A 23,516-nucleotide genomic window follows, 5' to 3' on the forward strand; every position below is an offset into this window, starting at 1 on the left:
CCCGCCATTAATCCTAGAGCGGGAATCCAAAAAAATGTCATTCTTCTTTTTACGTTTAGTTTTGTTCATGCTTCACTGCCGTCAGGGCACGTATACTTATTAAGGGACACTACAAAAGGCGGGTCTTTGAGCAATAGAGCAGTAGTTTCAGTCCAGCGCCTGTGTATCCCTACTAGAAAATTCTATTTGTTTTCAAACGGGTTTCATCAAATAGGGTTATGGAACGGGACCCCGTTTGATCCTGTTCAGTCCTGACCCGTTTAAATCCCGTTTGTTCCTGTTTAAACCTGACCCGTTTAAATCCTGTTTAAACCTGACCCGTTTAAATCCTGTTTAATCCTGACCCGTTTAAATCCTGTTTAATCCTGACCCGTTTAATCCCGTTTAATCCTGACCCGTTTAATCCCGTTTAATCCTGACCCGTTTAATCCCGTCCTATCGAACCCAGACCTGTTTGCCCCTGTTCAGACCTATTTTTTGCTACATTCATACCAGGTCCTTTCAGAATGGATTGATGTTGCTTAATATAATTTACTATTTACACCTATTTTGTACACTTGTGTATTTGCGATCAGCATTGAAGAAAAGTAGATCTGCATTAGGTTCGCAACAAGAACGCCACTTTCATATGTAGGTTTGCCTGGTACATTGCTTGATACGAAGATGAACACAATTTTCGGCATAAATTGATTAGCAGTACCAACACCGATGTGATAAATCATGAACAAGTTTTGTATGACCCACGAGTACGTTCTCTATGTATGACCTACAAGAAAATGCACCCTGAAGAAGACTGTACCTCATTTTCATATTTACTACAAGTATGCAAATGTAATTCTTGCAAGTTTAGTATATGTTTGATTACTTGTACTCGTCTTAATGCAGTGCTTTTTGCTGTAATGGTTTGTTCACAAATCCACAGTATAGCGTAATTTTGGGGTGAAAATTGTCAGGCAAAGTATTGGCATGTACTTGTAAGTGGAAAAGACAAGTATACTTTACGTAGGTATTTCTGTACACCCACTTGAGCTTTCATTAAGCCTGAAGTCCTCCGGCTTAAATAAAAGCATGTCATAAATGTCCCAAGCACTGTTTATTGGACCTTCTAACGGTATTTCGATGCATCCAGTCTGCCGAGAGAAGACCGCTGGAGTGGGTTGCTTGGGTGAGAGCGAGCAGGCCACCTGAAAAAGTAAAGCCAATAATTTATCTTGACTCATGCAACAGGTTAGCACATAGGCAAATTCGCCTAGGTTTTCACAGATAAGAAAGGTTCAGCATTCCGGTCATAGAAGATAATGAATAAATCGTATTGAAAAATATGTGGTTTCATGCACTGCCTATGTTTCAAGGGAACATGGATTACTGTGGGAGAATAAGCTGTCATAATTAGCAGGCGATTGAAGCAAGTCTTATAGGAAAAAGATGGACACATCGTTTGATTAACAATAATTACTAGTATTGAAGCAACAGAATACAAACATGAAATACCTTTAAAAACAACACCGACAGGTTGAGATAATAAATTATTCAGAAACTAAACCCTTCTGCCAGCAAAATACCGTAATGTACTGGCTTTGACATTGCGCTGCTCAGGCAGAGGGCACGGGATTGAATCCCGGCCACAATGGCGGCATTTAGATGGCAGGGAAATGCCAAAACCCCTATGTAAGGTCTATTGGGTACACGTTAAAGGAGACTAGGTATCCTGCCAACTTGAAGTTATAAAAACTGGGGTAAATTTCGAGATAAGCAAACTTACAAAAGTACAAGGCCCTGGCCATGCGAAGACCGTATAAAGCCTTTTAAGGTAGGTGCCAGCAGCCGCTAAATTTCTGGCAAAAGCCAAATATAGCAGAAGCAGTATTTTTCCGTAGATCACTTTTGCAAGGTATTTTACAATTTGACACCCTACATGTTGGGCATCTACGGGCAACAGCAATTCTGGCACAGATCATAGCAAACACTGTTGCACCTAGGTATACATAGACACATAGGTATAGGTACAGTCGCCGACTGATTTTCCGGACATGATTACTTGGTCTGCTTCACGGCACTGCCATTCTCCCCATGGACCATAATGTATAACAACTTCCGAATATTCGGACGCCTTGCAACCTCTCGTCTGATTTTTCAGACACTCCTTGAGCCAACTTGATCGAGAGCACCATGCACCGACTCTGACCGTTGCATGGTTCTACTTGCTGAACGCCATTTTTGTTTTGAACGGAGCCTCCTTGGTGCCCCACGAAGTGGCGCTACTGCGAATCCCTGCTCATCATCATCGTTTCTGCCTGGTTTGTAGCTACAGCAGTTCTGGTCTCAGCTTAGTATGCGATGTCAAGACAATCCAGCAACTGATTTGTTTGTTTCTTCGTGCGCGACGCTGCAAGTAGGCCAGGTTTTTTGTTTGTGCAACTGATGTCGGCGTGACGATGTTTGACGAAGCAAGATGGGCCAATTCATTTCACTAATATTTAGAATAGCTACCTGTAAGCACCACCTACCTTTCAACAACATTTGCAAAGCAAAAAACCTCATCCTGAAAATCTGCACATGAAGACATCGGTAGCATCATCAGCGTGGGGCCTCAAGATAATTCGGCAAGCCAAGAAATTACTGACAGCACGAGTGCAATCATGCCAACAGGAAATCAGTGGCTGAATAATGCACCTCCTACCACTTGGTAGACAGTGCATTTTCGCAAGGCCCTAACTACGGCAGATCATTGTTCAGGAGTTCCCGAATGCACAACTCTATGCCATTTTCACGCTGACTCTAGGGAAGCACCTCTGCACAGTTGCAAGAAAAAAAGCTAGATGCCCCAAGAGAAATGAGCCCACTCAAGCCATGGAAGTTATGTTTACCTTGTCTTCCTACAGCTACTCTAAACCTAGGACTGCTGTTTTGCACAAGGGAACAAACGTCAACATTGGTGCCTCGCCCAACACAAGTGGTCTGCGCCGTAGAAGGTGCCATCAGTCAGCCCACAGATTAGGCCCACACCAGTGCTGTCAGTGTGCTGTACAAATTGCAGAAGCACAGCCTACAAGCTTGTCTGCCTTAGTGTGATCGCAATAATGAACGAAAACCAACGAATCAAGTTTGTTTCGTGCTGAGAACAGTTGCCTCATGCTAGATTTTCCTACAATTCTTTCTAAGCACAGATAATGCGTGGTTTGTTGTGTAGGCATGTAAATAATGAAAAGGCCTGCATCACTGAAAAAAATCATGTAAGAAAGCACGTACCAGTACACAGGTGCAGTGTCTATCACATACCATTTCATGCAGTGGAGGCTACATCGGATAAACCGGCCAATGTATAAATGACTGGCAGCGTGACCAAGCAAACTTGATGCGAGGGTCAGTTAGCAGTGGTAGTGCACTACTCTCGGTGCACATGCACCTATGTTTGAAAGCTGCTTGATCGTGACAAAATATAAAGACAAAAGCACTGGAGAGATATCTGAGGCTTTTCTTATATGTATAACGAGGAACCTAGCAGTAGCTCCCCATACAGAGAATCACTAGACAGTGAGACTGCTTCTTATCATTGTAAAACAAGTGTCACACTCACCACGTGATGCGTCCTTTTCGTTTCTGTGCGAACAATATGTATTCAGATCTATTCTCCCCCTTTCACCTTTTGCACAATATTACTGTGCGAGCTTTAATACTGAACTGTTAGTAGCACTCTGTCCTGTTGCCTCCTTTCTTTCCTTGTGAACTGTGTGCTAAATACGGCTTTTTTTGGTGAAAGAGTGCTACTTTAACGCATAAACTAGCGCCATGGCACTTTGCAATAAAGGACTGTTATAATTCTCTAAAAATATGTCCATGCAGAACAGTGTCAAAAGAACACCTTAAAGAAAGAACATGAGTGTATCTATCATAAAGACCAATCCTTGCCTTTTTTCCTTAACATAATTTTCAATACTGATATTGAAGTACAAGCTCACCATATTATATCACCTTGTCAATGAAGCAAGGCACAATGGCGCCCAACTGTCGCGGGACCAACTTAGATGTGGAGATCAGCGCAGATCAGCAACATAGCATGGTCTGCTTACACTTCTTCTCCAGGTCCAGCCATACCTATAGCAGTTATAAAACAACTGAGCTTAGAATCACAAGCGAAACAATACAAAAAGTGGCACTGAACAAAGCAACTTTCGTTAGGCATAAATAGGATCGAAATGCTGACATTATGCACATAAGTAACTTCACTTTGAGCAACAAAGCATGCAATTTAAGAAAGATTATATGTATGAGCTATCTATGTGAGAAAGATTAATTGAACGCCCTCTATTTGCTATACCCCTCCCCTTATGCATGGATGTCTCCCTGACTGAGTGAGCTGGGCTGATCCCAGGTATAGTGTAATTAAAGGGTGTCACTTGGTGGGCCAATCCCGATACCATTGCATGACTTGTACAATAATTTTAATGTGTATTGTAATGCTGGCCATCCTGCAGGCACTGCAACATTACAGCACCCATAAGGCTAATGGTATTACCTGATAAGGTTAACTAGTAAGTGTCCCCAGAAGCATAACTCGGCATGTATACTCGAAGGCCATTATTATAAGAGAAGCAATAGCAGAGGTGAAGCTTTATCCTGTGCCATATGCAAAATGGCCGAGCACGCCCAGCTTTTGGTTACATTCTCACTTGTGACCACTGCAACAGGCTGACTGACATGCGTAACCAGCAGTTTGTAGGACCACATTTTCATAACCTGCAATTTTTTTTTACATCTGAAGAGATCAGCCTCAAGCTCCATGCTGCGCTGCACTCAAGAAGCATTATAAACTGGCAACATTTAAATGCTATGCTGCATGGTTTGTTGCATGCTTTAGGAATTTAGTTATTTATTATACACATAGCTCATAGGCTCCAGTTGGAGTATTGCATGAGGTGGCAAGAAAACAAATTCTGAACTAACCAGGAGAACGTTCAACAAAACAAGTCAGACCAAAGAAAGAAAAATAACATACTCTCATAATGGGACTATGTATCTGGCAGCTAGCTTATAAAAAAGGCAATTAGGAATGTTTTACTACTGGTAGCGCTTTAGGGGATGGAATGTAGAATTCCAAGCATCATACACTTTGAAGCCACCTTTCGTGGCTTTTTGTTTTGAAGTCCTATTCTCTGTAATATTATAGAAAGGAGTACCCCCTCCCAAATAAAACAAAGAAAAGCACGTAATGCACAGTAATGTAACACAATAATGTAATGCACAACAGTGAATACTTAGAAAAATGTAATTAAGAACATGGAGTCTATGTGGGCACAGATGTTAGAAGTCTACATGAAAGCATAATAATAAAGGTGGGCAGAGCATTTATGCTTTTGTCGGGCAACCGGCAGCAAGACATACAGGTAAAAGGCATGCCTCACAACACAGTCCCTAAAAATATGTCACAATACAGTGAGTAGGTATATCATGCTTATCTACAATAGCCCCTAATTATATTTACCTCAGAGGGGGCTACCTATGTAACTTGATCAAACTGAAGGTGGGCCAAATTCTAAATATACGATTCAAGTAGACAGAAAATGAACGTTATGAATATGGCATCTACAGCAAAAGTGTTGTACAATATCGTTGTACATTATGTCATACCTGCCAACCTGTGAACATAATATTTTGTAAAAATGCTGCACACACAAAATTCTTTGTTGGGGACATAGCACACATTATTTTAAAGCTTGCTCTCAGCACCCCCATTGTTGCATACACACACACATTAATAATAAAGGGAAAATCGCACATCCACCCACTCGTAGCAATTGCTACAAAAGAAACCCGTACGGATTCCTCCAAAGGAAATCCTCACAGCTGAAAAAAAGAAACCGTCCAGGTCCGGGACTCAAACCCGGGACCACCGTCTTTCCGGGACAGCCGCTTTGCAATCTAAGATAACCAGGCGGCTAGCAGATGGCCGGGCGAATTTGTCGACAACATGAAGCAAAGGCAAGGGTCTGACGTAATAGTTCTGCGGAAACGCGCAAGGTGTAGAGAGGTAATTAATAAAGGGGAAAAAAATATTACGTCAAACCCTTGCCTTTGCTTCGTGTTGTCAACTAATTCGACTTCGCCCTGCCATGTGCTAGCCACCTGGTTATCTCAGATGGTAGAGTGGCTGCCTCGGAAAGGTGGTAGTCCCGGGTTCGAGTCCCGGACCAGGACGAATTTTTCTTCAACTGTGCGGCTTTCCTTTTGAGGAACACATATGGGTTTCCTTTGTAGCAAATGCTACGAGCGGGCAGATGTCTGATTTTCCCTTGAATAATTACTTCTCTCCACCTCGTGTGTTTGCGCAGAACTATTACATCACGCACACATTATCAACCATTATTTAACTTGTCGTGCAGCACAAAAATCAGCAGCGAACTTGAAACCAGTAACTGACAAATCTGTTTTTTTTTTTAGATTACAGAGCTTTCTCAGCGTGCTTGCTGCTGCCGCTTTACGCTGCTTCATGAATTTATCTGACCAAACTTCCCTAAAGCAAGTGCCCCTCTGATGCTCTTGTTAGAGATATTGCATCGCTAATAATAAACCAGTACAAGTACCATTACAATTAATTTTTTACATGCATTTTAACAATGTCATGCCCTTAATCTCTCAACAGCTTTAAAACATCTTAACCAACACAACTTCATTGTCTTTCTAAAGTGACATTGAAAAAATTGTAAAATGAGCCCACATTTGTAAACCCACGAAAAATTCAGGAGAGTTTCCAAACATGGATGATACGAACAAAATCTGTAGCTCGTGTAAGTGACAGCGACTGCTTTGCACACACCTTGTCACAGCATGCATATCAGGTACTTTGCCGTGCTGTTGAGGCTGCAGAAGTGCCGAAGGTGCATATGTGGAGGTGCCTCTGGTTCACAAAATCTTGCCATCCCTAAACAATAATAAATGCTTAATTTATTGTAATCCCTGCTGAAACTGCAAACTTGTGATATAAAAAGATCACGTCATATTTTGAAAAAAGTCTCATACAACCAGTTACATGAAGCTGCAACTGGTTGTGCAAATATCTGACCGTAACATCACAGGCGGCTAAATAACACGTAAATCGAACTGTAGCAAACATGAATCTACTATGAAAAGGTTCACACAAACGTACAGCTGTATAACGTGAAATGTGAATTGTACTATCGAAAAATTCCTTAGGACATGAAAAGCGTTCCAAAACCTAATTTGTTTATGCGGCGCAACAAAGCACTGCTCCCAAAGGACGATGCGCTCAAAATTACAACAGACCACCTCTGTTTCTGGAGAGACAATACAGAAAAGAGAAAGATTTTTCGATTAAAAAGAAACATTGCTTTTGTAATTTCGGCTTCTCTGCAAGATCGGAACCCTTTACAAGTACACGAAAACACACAGGACACTAATACATGTCATCTGACGACACTCTATAAACAGAAGAATTTCCATACAAGCTGAAAATCTGGCCATGCGTCGACGAAGAAATCGGGTGCTATCTCGCGCAGCTGTTAGCTGTGAAGACGACACATCGACGTACTACTTCTGGAAATGCCTATACCATTTCTTAATGAAAAATTATGTACACAAACAGTAACTTTCTTTGCTTGAATTTTTGTGCCCATTCAGATCAAAGAACCACCCGCGCTAGCGTGCTTCATAGGTGAAAGTAAATAAACCACAGATAGAGCTGTTGGTAACATGAATACGTTTTAGGGCAATTTCCATGGAACTTTTTGCTAAATGTGCACTGCGACATGAACAACCATTTGAAAAGCACATTTATAATTCTTGCTGCTTTACTCATTCGGATTCGGTTGTTGTACGGATCTTGCGATACGTACAAGAACGCACACTTCACGAACCATAGACAGGAAGAATGCGCGCAAGCGCCGGACTTACCTTTCTAGGCGTACTCGGAAAACGCTCCTTTTAGCGTCACAGGTGCCGCGGCATCGACTGCACCAACGGTCCTTCCGGCGCACACACTGTTGAATTGCGGATCAACTACAGGACGTTAGAGCACAATTTTCACCAAATTCTTCCGTACAGTGTGATACGATGCGAGAGTGCCAGAGGAGGAGATCCTTTTCGTGAGCCCGGAACAAAGAAAGTGGCGAAGGCTCATACCTTCGACATCGGCGCACCACACGAAGGATACTGCGGGCTACATTACGCGGTCCCAGTGGTTTTGTGATTCTCAATGAATACAAAATGCACCACAATTACTCTCGGCACAGCGTACACACAATTAAACAACTGCATCGGACGGCGTCAATGCAGCGCGCACTCACATGTAGCTAAGGCTGAAGACGGCAAAATAATATCACCTGTAACTTTACCGGCGCTACCTGTGCTGCCATCTGTAGGCAGCCACCGAAAGCGACCGTGCTTTCGGTGATCTCATGGATGGTGACGGCGTTGTATTTCGATGTTATGCGAGTCGTACAGCGTCTTGTACGACGTGTTTCAGCAACGTTGCTTTTAATAGTAAGGATGGCAATGTGCGTATACGCCGTATAGACGCCTCACCCACTTGAATAACACAACAGGAAATTTTCAGTCTGTCGTATTTTGGGACGTTGTGACTGTCGTTCTGTTCTCTGTAGTGTGACGTCTTGTAGTCGAAAATTCTGTAGCTTCTGATCAATATATTTGATTAAAAATTGACAGAGACCTCTTTAAGGATAAGAAAAATTATTAATACAAGAAATGAAAGTAAAAAAAGAAAGCTTTCACGCAGGATTCGAACTGCGGACCTCACGATTCCGAGACAAGCATCTTACCACCGCACCGCGCCAAACATTTTTTTTTTCTTTATTGCCTTTTCACAAACGCAAACAAAAAGATCAATTACACGACATGTACATATTCTAAAAACACCAGCCACAGCTCGGCCAGTGTAAGGTGTTTAGAAGGGCTTCACAGAAGCCAATTGGTCTAGTACAGGAAGCCATTCCGGGGGTTCACATAGTGCTCTGAACAAGTCGCGTGTGTATATAATGCTCTCAACAAAATAGTGTCTTGCTGAGTGAGCCTGTATATGACCATGTCTGATGTCCATTCTCGTCTTCCATACGCTGTGCATGCAAAGCAGCATTAGCATATCACTCGGCGCTTCCCCTGTTTCTGCAAGTGGAAGAAACCGGATTCCAAAAGGGCTTATCGGCAATTCTTTTTTAAGTGTTCTTTGTAGGACGTCCCACAGAAATACGGCGTCATGGCAGTCAATAAAAATATGCTCAATTGATTCTGGCTTATTACAGATTAAGCAGTTTACCGACCAAGGTACAGAAAGACCTTTGCTTTGTAACCATGGCTTTACAGGGAGAGTGTCAGTATGTAATTGAAAAAAGAACGTTTTAGCAGAGGGTCTCACTGGCATTTTTTTAACGCGCTTTAGCACATCGCGCTCAGGACCTAGCCTGTAGGCAGCTCGGTAAACCGGTAATGGTAAAAATACATCGAGAATATCAGAATACAAACGCTTTTTCGTGACATCACACAAGTATTCATATGAGAACCTTGCCTTGAGCAGGCGTACAGAAGTAACCACTTCACGCAAGTAAGGACTGAGCGGTCCAGCTCCAAAAGAAACAGATGACACGACAAAGTCAGATAGATAATCCTGCAATCGTGCTTGGATCACAGTTCTCAAAAACACATCAGTTTGGTCCCGCACAAAGAAGAATCTGCTTACTAGCTGCTTGAAGCACCGCGCCAAACACGCCCACACCTCGACTAGGCTAGCAATATAAATCTCTCTCTGGATTGCTGTTTACATTTACATTTTAAAAGCCAAGATGCGCTTTCACTTCACCGGTCGCGTCAACTGCCGTATCTCTATATGCGCAAAACTGTTGTTACCATCGACAGGTACATCGTGGCATGCTAGAACATCAATTTTGCTGTAACGATATCCATATTTAATAAGAAATTCAGAAATAGACAACGGTGACCTGGGACACTGAAGGTTTTTACTGCTAATTTCGACAGTTGTCTCTTGCTCTTTACACTTTTGAGCTCGCATATAATTCGTGCGTTCAATGCAAAATAGCTACATAAACACTCGTGGGTGAGTCTTGATCCGGACAGTATACTGGCTTCTCACGGCAGCGCTGTACCAGATTAATGAGACCCGAGCGAGAAAGCTTTTCACGCAACTTTGTGAAACAATCCAAAACTTCTTTTCCGCTTCGCATAAGCTTGTGCAGTATTTCTGGGAAATTAACTAATGTGTCAGTGTAACCGCACATGTAAGTCCACAGGACTGTGTGCCCCATCTTGCCAAATAAAACAAAGCGGATACGCAGCCATTCCCGCAGATGGTATGATTTTGATCAGCGGCCGATTTTGAGGAGGCCGGTAGCGCGTTGCTGGTGCCGCGTCGTCACGGCACAATTATAACAATTGGCCACGTCGACTTTAATACCGGTGTCGGTGCTATCAGTACTGCCGGCTTCAGAGAAGCACGATTGAATACCGCGCAAGAGAAAAGTGCAGTGTACACCACCGATGCGAAGCTGACATTTTAAAGGGCCGCAACGGAAAGTGCTTCTGTTGCGACTTCAGAACTCTTGGCCGTCGCGACCGAATGTTTCTGTTGCGACGTCAGAATTGCTGTCGTAACGCCAGAAATGTCTGTCGCAGCTACAGAAACGTTAGGAACTTCTGTCGTACAACAGAAATTTCTGTATTTGCAGCAGGAATTCCTGTTGTCTTTTTCAACTGGGCAGGACCGGGAATCGGTTTGAAATTCGCAGCTATCATATCGCAGTTTGGTCTGTGAATGTTCCGAGGTGTTCACGCAATTTCTGTAGAGCTTGATAATGGCCCAATTTAGCACTAGGGGTTAAATTGTCAGGATGTCGACCAATAAAAAAGCTCCTCCCCAGTTATATTCAAGCATTAAACTGGTATGCATGATGCCATCCAGTATAGTTGCCACAAAGCTCCAGATTAAACCAGCTTTTGTGACAAACAGGCGACCCTATATGGTGCCACTGCATCCAGTATAAGCCAGTTTAGTTGCAAACAGGGCTCCTGTTAAGACCCATTTCTGCGTGAACTGGTCATGCCTATACCTGCTTGCATGCCAAACGGGACCCCGTTCAGACCTGTTCGTGTGTGAACTGGTCCTGTTTATACCTCTTTGAATGCCAAACGGGACCCCATTCAGACCTGTTCGTGTGTAAACTTGTCCAGTTTATACCTGTTTGAATGCCAAACGGGACCCCGTTCAGACCTGTTCGTGTGTAAACTGGTCCAGTTTATACCTGTTTGCATGCCAAACGGGACCCCGTTCAAACCTGTTCATGTGTAAACTGGTCCTGTTTATACCTGTTTGTTGCTAAACAGGTCCCTGTTAGAACCAGTTTAAACCTGTATAACCCAGTTTGAATTTAAATAGGATTTTCCAATAGGGATGTCCTTCTTATGTGCGCGCTACGTGTAAGATTTCAGTGCGCTGCTTCAATATCGTAACAATCGGATGGTTATTCTGGTGTAATGACGATGCTAAAAGGACTGCATGAAGGCTACGTTATGAAGACAGTGAAGTTACGACAGCGGCAGTGACAACAAAAGGACGACGACAATCGGATGACGAAGTTAGGAGGACGGCGATGAAACGACCACGAGGCACCCGCGCGACTGTATGGCAACGAATCCATGATGACTGTACGAAGGCGAAGGTGGAATGACAACAATGAAACAAACAAGGTCAAGATATCACCACGTCGACGAGCGTATACTTAGTGGCCCTTGCAGACAGGTATAGTTTAGCGTACTCAACTTATGCGCGCCGTGCACGCTGACGGACGCGCCACTGGTGGCGGCCTTGCGGAGAACACGCGGGAAAGGAGCCTGGCGCGCGCCGTAGTTGGTTGTTCGTTGATCGTGCTTCTCAGTCTTATTCGCGTTTTCAGAGCAAGACAGGCAACACCATTCGCACGTGTGGGGGTGGTCAAAACTTCAGGGAATGTCGAAGAATTCTTGCAGGGTGGGGGACTCAAATACTGGTGAAAACGTGCCGGCGATACGGTTCTAATCAGTCCCGGCAAAACCTCATGAGCGGGAGCAACGGTAGCAAAAATGGATCGTCGCTTCCAAGGAAAATTTCTTGTTCTCATCTCTTCCTTTCTCTCGTCGGTGTTTTTTTTTCACTCGATAATAGTTAGACGCGTGAGCAACGAAGTTCGTCTGCAGTGCAGCATGAGGTTTAAAGGCATTTCGCTAAAGTTCGGAATGCTGTTTGCCGCTTATATTGTTTTCCGCTTCTTTACCCCGTTGCGCTAGCTAGGTAGCACGACCGCACGCGCGCATTTCGTTGTATGTTAAACCTACTGAGGTTTCCAATAACTGAAATTGTTGGTTTTATATGGCACGGTAAATCCTCGCACCAGCTGTCGTGCACTTCATGTTTTTACATCTATTTTATGCGTGGCTTCGCGCATGTTTAACTGTTGCTAGATGCTCCATGCATAACTCTTGTCGATTTTTTTGAGCTGCGAAGTTTTCACCCTGCCTTGTTTGTAAAGGGTATAAATCATGCTGTGTCTTATGGGAATGATACCCAGGAAGTGCTTCTTTCACAGCTTTATTCTTTTCGCCCGAGGGCATCTTAGATATTGTTTGCGTTTTTGGAAATGTGTTTAGAAAATAGGTAGTTCTGGGCGAGAATTGCTAATAGCTGCTGCATATGGTATTTTTGTTACATTTCTCGGTGAAAACGTTCGCGTCCCGTTTGGGAAGTCATCACACTTCGATGCCGCCTGAGCAAGCGTAACACGCCGAGTGGTTTGTTTGTTTCACAACGTAGTCCCTACTTGTACTCAGCTGAATTCTTTCTTATACTTACGCTACAAACGACTAAACCGGGCCTTGCCGCCAGCGTTCTTCTGCTTTGACTGGCGCTGCTCTGCCTTTAAATATATCATGTGACACCTCTCTCTAGTAATATGAAAAAGTACTGAAATGTTACTCAGTCTTTAGCTTTGTACGTTTCCAAGCAGCTCCCTTGGGGAATATAAAATTGCACAAACTGCAGCGGGAACGGTAGTTCATCGGCGTATGCAGCAGAATTGCATCGGCGGTACAGCTCTAACACGCACTTATATTAACACGTGTGTTTTGTGACTTCGTTGGCTAGTGTACGCGTTTCTATCAATATATTGGCAATTACTCATCTTGAGGCGATGTCACATGTATTCATCGGCAGAAAAATCACAACGGCATATGCAGAGATTGCACCGTGCGGATTTGTTTGATATAAGTCTGCAGTAACGATGGGTGCTTATTATTCAGGTACAGAAGCAGCATTGCGGCAAGGGTAGAATAAAAAGAACCATCGAGAGATGACATCACTGAACAAAATTTATCGGCTAGTGAACATGAGCTTCCGGTCATGTAAATGGGGTTCATGGCATTTGTTTGCGGGACACACTTTGCACGTATGTGGACCATGTTGTCCCAAACACCGGTACCATCGTGTTCATACCCGCTCGCACAGAGGTCAGCATCTTCCCTACAGCTGTCACCGCAGAAGAAGCAGCCTGGCACCCGAACAAAGGAGGAATCGCAGCCGCGAAATTCAGCCATCCTTGCTGCAAAGAGTTGTCGACTGCTACTGCTCCCGCGTGCACTGTTGGAAGCGTCCGCTAGGTGGCTTTCAGTGGCACCTCTATAGGTGGTGCACGAGGCGTATAGCGTACGCTATACGCTATAGTGTAGCGTACGCTAAGGAGCGCACGTTTTCTACAATTTTAGTTGTCCAGCGATATTTTCTGATCTCAGAGGCTATATGCCATCGCTGCGGCTATTTCCCGACTGTAGCGAAAGGTGGCGGTAACATGGCATTTGGGGAGAGCGTCAGAATGGCTTCAGAATAGGTAGGTGTTTGGCTGATAACTTATTTATTCTTACTCAGTGTATTGAAATATCAGCAGACCGTTGTATATGACCTTTTTAGGCGTTACAGGAGCCTACGACAACGTAGACCGCAACATGTTGTGGGATATTCTGGAAAGTGAAGGTTTAGGTAACGATTATCTACAGCTTTTGAAAGATATTTACCTAGAAAATACCGCTTGCGTTGAATGGGAAGGGATGAGGACCGAGGAGAAAGTTCATATCAGCAAGGGACTGAGGCAGGGGTGGCCTTTATCCCCGCTGCTGTTTATGATGTACAGGGTGAGGATGGAGAGGACGCGAGAAGGAAGTAAGAAAGGAGTAAGGAAGAGTAAGTAAGTAGTAAGTAGTAGGAGTAAGTAGTAGGAGTAAGTAGGAGTAAGTAAGTAAGTAGTAAGTAGTAGTAGGAAGTAGGATTAGGTACGTAGTAAGTAGTAGTAGGAAGTAGGAGTAAGTAAGGAGTAAGGAAGAAGGAAGTGGGTTTAATCTCTCATAAAAAGAGGCGGGTACAGTAATAGAGCAGCAACTCCCAGGTTTATTTTATGCGGACGACATTGTGTTGCTAGCTAACAAGCAAAGTGATTCGCAACGTCTAGCTAATATCTGTGGACAGGAAGGCAACAATTTAGGTTTGAAATTTAGCGTTATAAAATCAGGTGTTATGGTATTCAATGAAAACAGTGAACCGACGCTGGAGATACAGGGCCAAGAAATACTTCGGGTAACAGAATATAAAAACTTGGTATTTATACCAAAATATTTGGCACCTCCGGTACCGGAGGTGCCTGTGCGTGCCACTCACGTACAAAAAGCCGCAGTGGCTTCTAATGAGGCGATATGGGAAATAAGCCGTGAGAAAGGCTTCGAGGTTGTCAAAGTAAACAGGGAAGTGAAAAGGTGTGGTAGTTTTAAACGAGGCGAGATCCACTTCAATTATGGGCTGGCACGAGAAGTGGGCTGGCGACTTGGTGGTCGGGCTGTTGCTTTTTTAGGGGGCCCGCGGGCGCTCAGGAGGCCAGAGTAGGTAGTAGTGAAGAAGGTCCCATAGCGCAACCTCAGAAGGGCGTCACCGTCGATAACAGAAAAAGGAGCAAAGCAAGAAAGAGAGCTCACCATGCAATAGGCTACATAAATATGCAGGGGGACAGAAGAAAGGAAAAGTGGGCTGAGATTAAGGAGCAGTTAAATAGCGAACTAATAGGGGTGTATGCGGCTACAGAAACGCACCTTAGAGACTCAGAAGAGCCGCCAGTTATTGAGAATTATGTTTGGGAAGGGTGCAACAGAATTAAGTCGGAAAGAAAGGGAGGGAGGGTCGGAATGCTCACCCATCAGGGAGCCTAATGGACAAGAGTAAATTCAAAACGTCAAGAGCATCTCTGGTTATCAGGTACAGTGCGTGGGAAGAAACCTTGGCTGGGCGTACTTATTTGTGGACCGGAAATAATTGCACAAAGAAGAATAAAGAGTTAGTGGAATGCATAAGTGCTAATATTAGGGGTTTCGGGAATGCTGCAGCAATTATCCTATTAGGTGAGATGAATGCCCACATACAGGGTATAGATTGCTATACCGACAACAACGAGAAGTCAGCGCTATACCTTTGTGAGTAACATAACCTTGTTATCGTGAATACAGGGCCTATGTGTGAAGGGCAGATCACGTGGGAAGTGGGAAACCAGCAAGCGACCATTGATTACTGCCTGATGACAGAAGGAATTCATCATAAGTTGAGAGAAATGGTCATCGATGAGGAAGGGTTCAGCAGCATAGGGAGTGACCATAGACGCATCATTTTGAAAATGGGATATGTAGTTGGGAAAGAGAGCAAGGAGCGCAATATGGCCAGTCCAAATTTCAACGCTGAACAAATAGCAAATATAGTCTCTAGAGTCGAAGAAGAACTTGGCAAATGGCCAAGTAAAGAGTGGGAATATGATGAGCTTCTAAGTTTAATAACGACAGAAATACGGAAAGAGAAACAACATATTCAATGGAAAGGAAAAAAGAAGCCGGAAAGCTGGTGGAACAAGGAGACACGAGAAGCGATCGCCGAACGACAGAAAGCATCTCGAGAGCAAAGGCACGCAAAGAAGGCGCAGTTGCCGCAGAATGAAGTAAGCAGTAAATGGGAAATATACCGGAAGGAAAAGTTGTGGTTCAAATTCTGGTGCAAGCAAATTTAAAAGGTGAAAGTGAACGTTGGTTGTCAGAAATACATGAGAAAAAAAAGGCCACAGCTACAATATTTTGGAACCGCATAAAATTATTTGGCAGGAAGTCAGCAACAATACAACAACATAACCTAGACGAAGATGAAAACAGACTGGAAAGAGAAGCGGCAATAAATTACATCCGGAAATTAACAGCCGCATATTTCCAAGGCAATGCCGAGTTTGTATTTGAAGAAAAAGAAGAGCATAAAAACTCAAGTCGAAAAGAGCTGGTGGTGGCAAATTTCAACTGAAAGAAAGCGGAAGAGACCATTCCTAAGCGCACAGCCACAGGGCTAGACGAGGTCCCCGTTAGGCTGAATAATGAACTAGGACCAAAAAGTAAGGAAGCTCTGGCGAACGCAGTGGAAAAAAATTTAAAAGGTAGACGAATACCAGACAGTTGGCGACGACAAAGGAGGATGAATTTAATCTATAACGGTAAAGGCGAGAAATAGAATTCACTGGTACAGACCGTGGACCATTACCTCGGTAATATGCAGGCTAGCAATGCAGGCAATCAAATTAGAGCCTCAAGCATGGGCAGAGAATGCAGGAATTTGGCGAGAGCTTCAGAATGGCTTCAGAACAGGTAGGCGTTTGGATAATACCTTGTTTGTTCTTACCCAGTGTATTGAAATATCGAAAGTAGAAAACAGGCTATTGTATGTGGTTTTTAAGACATTACAGGAACCTATGACAATGTAGACTGCAACATTTTGTTTGATATTCTGGAAGGGGAGGGCTTATTAGGTGATTGTCTACAGCTTTTGAAAGGGATTTACCTAAAAAATACCGTTTGCGTTGGATGGGAAGGCATGAGAAGCGAGGAGAAAGTTCATATCAACAAGGGACTGAGGCAGGGGTGCCCTTTATCCCCGTTGCGATTTATGATGTGCATGGTGAGGATTGAGAGGGTGCTAGATGGAAGTAATATCGGGTTGAATCTCTCGTGCAAACATACGGGAACAGTTGCAGAGCAGCAGCTACCAGATTTATGCGGACGAAATTGTGTTGCCAGCTAACGAGCAAGTGATTTCCAACGTCTGGCTAATATCTGTGGACAGGAAGGCAACAATTTAGGTGTGAAATATAGTTTTAGAAAATCTTGTGGTATGGTATTCAATAAAAACAGTGAACAGACAGTGGAGATAGGGGGCCACGAAATACCTCGGGTAACAAAATATAAATACCTTGGTATATGGATAAACGAAGGCAATATTTATTTGGAAACACAGGAAAAAAACAATAACAGTGAAAGGGAGGAGAACTGCAGCCATAATAAAGCACAGAGCGCTATGGGGATACAAGAGGTACGAGGGCCTCCGAGGTATGTGGAAAAGTGTAATGGTTCCAGGACTTACTTTTGTAAATGCGGTTGTTTGCTTTAAATCAGGGGTACAATCAGGATTCGGCGGGAGCCAAAGGTTAGTGGGTCGCCTTGCATTGGGCGCTCACGGGAAGATTTAAATGAAGCTGTGCAGGGTGATATGGGCTGGACTGGCTTTGAAGTTAGGGCAGCTCGCAATAAAATTGAGTATGAAGAACGGCTGAGAAATGTGGGAGATAGTAAATGGCCTGAGAGAGTGTTCAAGTATCTCTAGAAAAAACATTGATTCACAGTGGAGGAAAAGAACTAGGAAGCTTAAAAGCAAGAATGCGGCCTGTAAGAAGGTCACGAGGAAAGTCAGAGAGGCTGAAATAATCTCATGGGTAGCGGCAATGGAAAAGAAACCTGCCATGAGTAACCACTTAAGAGAACAGAAAGAAATCAGGAAACAAACAATTTATGATAACACAAAGAGAAGCTCATTACTTTTCGAAGCGACATCTGGATGCCTTAGAACACGCACCTGTAAAGCGAGGTATAAGAAGGAAGAAGAAGCATGTGCTTGCTGCGATAAAGGTGGGGAAAAGATGGAGCATGCTTTTTAGAATCTGAAGACATCTACCCAGCGTTCGATTTAGGCACCACTGGCCTCCTTGAAACCCTTGGGTTCAGCGGGAACAGTGGTAAAGTAAACATGCCCGCAATAGGCATTAGTAAGATGCGATTGGATCTGCGCTTTTCACGGGGCAGTATGCTGCTCTTCCGTGAAATATCTGAAGCGCAGATGATCGCGAAATCGGGTGATACGTGTGTTAGCTTCCCGTCTCTGGCTCTCACAGAAAAAGAATTAAGTTTCTTAAACGTGGCATCACACGACTCGTAACTATGTTACACGAATTCGCACTTCACTTTCTTGTAAGCGCATTCGCGGTGTACGCTACCTGCCGTGTAAAAAATCAACGCAATGGCAGGATAGACATATACGAAAGTTTGCGCTTTGTGTGTCGTATTCTCTCACGTCAGTGTCGCGTTTTTTGTCGCGCAATATCATTTAAGCAACGTGAGAATTCTTATGGTACTTCACGCACTTCCCGTGGGCTTTCCATCAACATATATATTTAGCTATCTATTTGTCTCTATCTAGCTACTTACCCATGTATCCATCTTTCTGTCTACGTATGTATGTATGTTCATGTTTAACCGTTTTCCCGCCCACCTGGTTAACTGGGTAGTCCGCGGTCAAATGATTAGCGCATAGGGCTGCTTTGCTACGGGAACAAGGCTTGGAATCAACGATCGGAACAATTTGGATCGCTGAATATACGCAAATGTCTCCATACTTGCCAATCCTCCACGAACTTCCCTCATGCCGACATGGGTCGCTGTCAATGCTAAAACTGGTAGGCACCACCATTATAAGAATCTCTCTGACGCCCACTTGGATGACTGGGTTTGTGCCACTTGGTCTGTGCTGGTCTCCAATGAGCATATTCGCTGCCAACTTGGACCACTCAGTATGTGCCGCTCTCCATGAATGCCTTCCACGGCAAACTAGGCTGCCTAGGTATGGGTCACTGGGAATGTGGCACTCCACAATGACGAAACAAGATCCAATAAGCTTCCCCGATTCTGAGAGGAACCAAACCCACGTCACATGCGTTGTCAAAGACAATAACCCGACGATGACTTGCACCGACTGCGATAAAAATGTACAAGGTATGCGCTGCTCTTCAATGAACCTCTCGCCAAGTTGGACAACTGATTTTGTGCCACTGAATTTGCGAGAAGTGAGGAAACAATTGTCAGCGTTGGAAGGCAGCTCTGCGCCAAGCTTCTTGCTTCGGAGGTCATGCGCACGTGGATTTCTCTGCAGTGCCAGTGGACGGCGCAGAGCATCAAAAAAAAAAAAAACGCGAGAGAGGAGTACGGTTATGGCATGAGGCGTTTCTCAGTGTTCGCAAGCACCAGTGCGCCATGTGTTTCGCAGTTCACGCGCGGGCATCACGGGTGGCGTTAGATGTCCCTGAGTGTTCATAGGGAAGCACGAAAGAGGAATCCCGCGGCAGCAGACGTCTCATGCAGAACTCGTTTCGACGGTGGCAATGCGTTGTTTCGCTAAATTGTCACGTAGTACCGTAGGCACCGGGGTTCAAGCTACGGATTTCTATATCGGCGTCCTTGTCGAAGTGCGCAAGTCCCGGGGGCGACTGCATGCGTCGTTTGTGTTCTTGAAATACATCCACCTGCGGAGTTTTCCACTTGAACTCAACATCACACTTAGGCTTCTTATGACGTTTGGCGTACCACCTACCTTCGCCCGCTCTGCTATCACAATGGAGGGGCGGGCGACTCCTACCGCCGAAGCCCATATCGCAAGATGGACCTAGGAGCGTTCGCCGTCTACGCGGCACGCCCGCAGCGTGGTGAGCGGCCACGTGACATGGCTGACTACATCACCCCGAACGCAGTGGAGACTACAACGACTTTCCCGTTCACTGTCGCCAGGACGCCACCTGTCGCCAGGACGCCACCTGTCGCCGCTGCGCCAACCACATGCAGGCCCAACCCGGGGCCGGTCCGTAAGTGCGTATCCTGAAATCTAGAAGCACACAGCGATGGAGGTGCGGTTGCTATGCGTAGAAATGCCGAAGATTCTCCGCCAGCGACGACCACGCCTCAAGATCTTTATCTACGGCGCAGCGAGGACACGCTGCCATCCCGACGATACCTGGAAGAATATGCCGACGAAAGAAGATCTGACGATGCGACGTTCCAGCCACAGGTGAACAGAACGAAGCCGTTATCCAACGCCAAGGCCTAACTGGAACCATCGACCACGGCGCACACCTCCCACTGAAGCCTCGCTGCCGCGTATGCAGGGAGGCAAGCGCCATCTGCTGCTGCCGCAAAGAACCCAGTGGCGCATGCAGAGAGTGCCTCCCGAGCTTTTGCTTACAGACACGGTTGAACCAACTATCGATGAGAAGAAAGTACTGCGATTGTAATGTTAAACATTGATCGTCAACGTGAGGAACTTGTAGCTATTTTGGTCGTGAGGTGGCGCGGCCAGTCGTAGTATTGATGTGCTGTCTTGAAGGGAGAAACTTGCTGACGTATGGGGTGTCTCATTCGGGAATTCGGCGAATGTGAGCTATGCGCACCGGAGTGTCCTGATGCACCATGTCATCCAACCGTCGTCGCCCCAATGCATGCCTGTGCAGGTCTGCGCGATTTGCCGAATTTCCCCTAAAACGTAGCGGCCATGACATCTTTCCGGTTCCGCAATAAATACTGGCGCACGCAGTCCGAAAAACACAGCCTAGGGCATCTGTTTCTACTTCTCGGAAGAAACCTGCAATGAAGCGCTGAATTGGGCACCGCCAAAGGTGGTTAATAAAGCGCAGGACATAATGGCCCGTTCCTGGGGCGATCATCGGCGGCCGCGGTGTAGCGAAGCAAACGAGCACAGCGAAAGATGAAAGAGCGAACGTGGAGCGGCAGATGAAAGACACGTGCCGCGAACGGCGCAGACCAATGAGAGCGGCCCGTTCAGTGGCGGGAGTGCGGGAACTGATAAGGCGATTCGATGCGTACTCTTATCTGGTCTCAGCCGGACCGGTTATATTGTACTCGCGTCACTTTTATCTAGCGCATGTATGGTTTCCTTGGCTTGGTCTTATTCGCGCTTATTTCGACTGTCACGGCTTGCAGTTGCTTTTTACATTGATGAATCAGTCGCGTGACACTTCGCTCCGTTTTCAACGTGCCGCACGACACCCATTGTTCATGCCAGCCAATATATCGTGAAAATAAAAACACGTACAGAGCTGCGCTCTGACTTTGTCTGAGTAAGCATCGTAATCTTTGACGAATATTTTTTTTCAAGCTCTGAATACGACGACTTGTAATGTAGGGGTCGTCGAGGTGTTTGAGATCAAGATTACAGTGAGCTGTAACCTGTCCTTAAACATCTTACTGTTTGCAAACTAACGTATTACCGAATCTGTGAACGCCATTCGCGAAGTTGCCAGCGACACTGGTTGAGTGTTTAATATGTACAATGCAAATGAAAATTTTTTACGGTCGCATGAATATTTTCGTGGAACCCGCCATGGTTGCTTAGTGGCTATGTTGCTGGGCTGCTAAGCACGAGGTCGCGGGATCGAATCCCGGCCACGGCGGTGGTATTTCGATGAGGGCGAAAATACCCGTGTACTTAGATTTTAGGTACACGTTAAAGAACCCCAGGTGGTACAAATTTCCGGAGTCCCCACTGCGGCGCGCCTCATAATCAGAAAGTGGTCTTGGCACGTAAAACCCCATAATTTAATGTTTTCGCGGAAATGAAATCATTGCAAGTTAACGCTTATCGTCCTACCAACGCTTTAAATCAGCAGATTGAGTAGTAAATATAGGTCACTGTAGTATTACCTTTGTGATGCTCTCTGATAAAACTCTGCGCCGCCAGATGTCGCTGCGACAGTAGCTGCTGCCGTATACATCTTCAATAAACTAGCCTGCCGCAAACGGTAATTTTTTTTCTTGCAAAGGTGCTAAAACTCTCTATTACAAGCATTCGCTCACCTTACGAACGTTTCCGCTGAGCTTGGCCACAGCGGTGCAGGCGTCGCCGTACGTGACGCTGATCAGCGCGGCCAGCATCTGAAACGTGGTTGTCTTGCCGGCGCCGTTCACGCCGAGCAGGCCGAAGCACTCGGAGGGCCGCAGCGCCATGTACATGCCCCGGACGGCGTGGAAGTAGCCGTACCGCTTGTGAAGACTCCACGCGAGGAGCGAGTAGCCTCCGAGCCCTTCTTGCTGCCGTGCAGCATTGACGCGCCTCTTCTCCTCCTCGACGTCTTCCTCGGCGGGAAACTCTCTGGGCGCGAAGGGGTCTCGAAAACCCCGGTAGCCGGATGTCCAGAAGATCACGATCGCCAGGAGCAGCAGGCCTTCGACTAGCACGATCAACAGCTCGTAGCCTAATCCCTCGTAGCTAAATTCCAGCAGACTGCCGTCGCAATTTATTGCAAATCCAGGCACTGTAAAAGAGCAAAGTTCAAAGGCCAACTGCAACGAAGTGGCACATTCTGTAACATTTGTTTTATAACTTGGTCGTGTATGCCCATGAACGACACTGCGCGGATCCGCAGGGCTGGAGTTTTTTTTGACAACCTTTAAACAACACCTACGCGTATGACGCGTGTATTTGGCGGTTGTCGTTAGGCCGCGAATCTCAACGCTACGCTTCCAAGCTTTTTCAGCGCGCTTCTTCTGGCTCGCCTCACCACACACCTGAGGCCACGTCACCCAAAGAGACCAATCGAAGCACGCCCTTATCCGAACATCCCTGCGGCGAGCGGACTCGTCGTGACACTTCGCGACAGGTACGCTATTTACGCTAGGGATAGAATGCGTGCAGATACAGCTACGCGCAAGCGCTGGAGTATGTCAAGGGTAGCACACTATAAAGTTCAGCATATCGCCACAGAGGGCAAGAATTGCCGACCGCGTGGAATTGCTAACAAAACAAGCATGTAGTACAGCCATTTGAAGTCTGCCTGCATGAGCCCAACATTTCCCGCTATAGGCGCCGTAGTGAGCTCAGTTTTAGCCTACAAATTTCTCCCACATTTATCGAAGAGGTTTTGTTACATGACAAAGAGTACAAGATTATCATTTCTCATTATACACTGTACTCTTTATTAGCTAGTTCGTTGTTGTTGTTGTTTTGCTATTATAAACGCAAAATAGCGTTCAGCACTATCGACAACTCACGTGACCACTGGCCTTGATTTAAAATTTTTACCGGCGTGGATTCATTGGTTCCTGCACTTACCCTGGAGGCTTCTTTTGTGCTAAAACTAGTTTATCGCGCTTGGATACCTCGCGTAATTCAACTTAGGGAAACATGACGCGTTGCGAAGGATGTAAGCCCGAAACCTAGGTTTCTATCGTGAGCCATGCGGAACACGTCCGCATCGAAATTAAAGCCAGATTCCGCAGTGACTGACGACGGCAATAACCGGTGTGCGGTTTATCATCACTGCTTGAATCTT

General features: G+C 45.3%; 1 protein-coding gene and 1 long non-coding RNA gene across 3 annotated transcripts in view; both read right to left on the minus strand.

Annotated features, from left to right (window-relative positions):
- Positions 1-23,516, minus strand: part of LOC135907198 (phospholipid-transporting ATPase ABCA3-like) — a 354,979-nt gene that overhangs the window by 61,788 nt on the left and 269,675 nt on the right. For both annotated transcript variants that reach the window (XM_065438886.2, XM_065438887.2), the window contains one exon: positions 22,042-22,499. In XM_065438886.2, the coding sequence (XP_065294958.1) occupies positions 22,042-22,499 (458 nt within the window). The remainder of the gene's footprint in view (positions 1-22,041; positions 22,500-23,516) is intronic.
- LOC135907199 (uncharacterized) lies at positions 731-8,322 on the minus strand. The gene is made up of 4 exons (XR_010565928.2): positions 7,909-8,322; positions 6,815-6,919; positions 3,960-4,095; positions 731-1,184 (listed from the first exon to the last, which is right to left on the minus strand). It is a non-coding gene; the product is annotated as an uncharacterized lncRNA (long non-coding RNA).

This window comes from Dermacentor albipictus, chromosome 9 (assembly GCF_038994185.2).
Source record: "Dermacentor albipictus isolate Rhodes 1998 colony chromosome 9, USDA_Dalb.pri_finalv2, whole genome shotgun sequence".
Lineage (NCBI taxonomy): Eukaryota > Metazoa > Arthropoda > Arachnida > Ixodida > Ixodidae > Dermacentor > Dermacentor albipictus.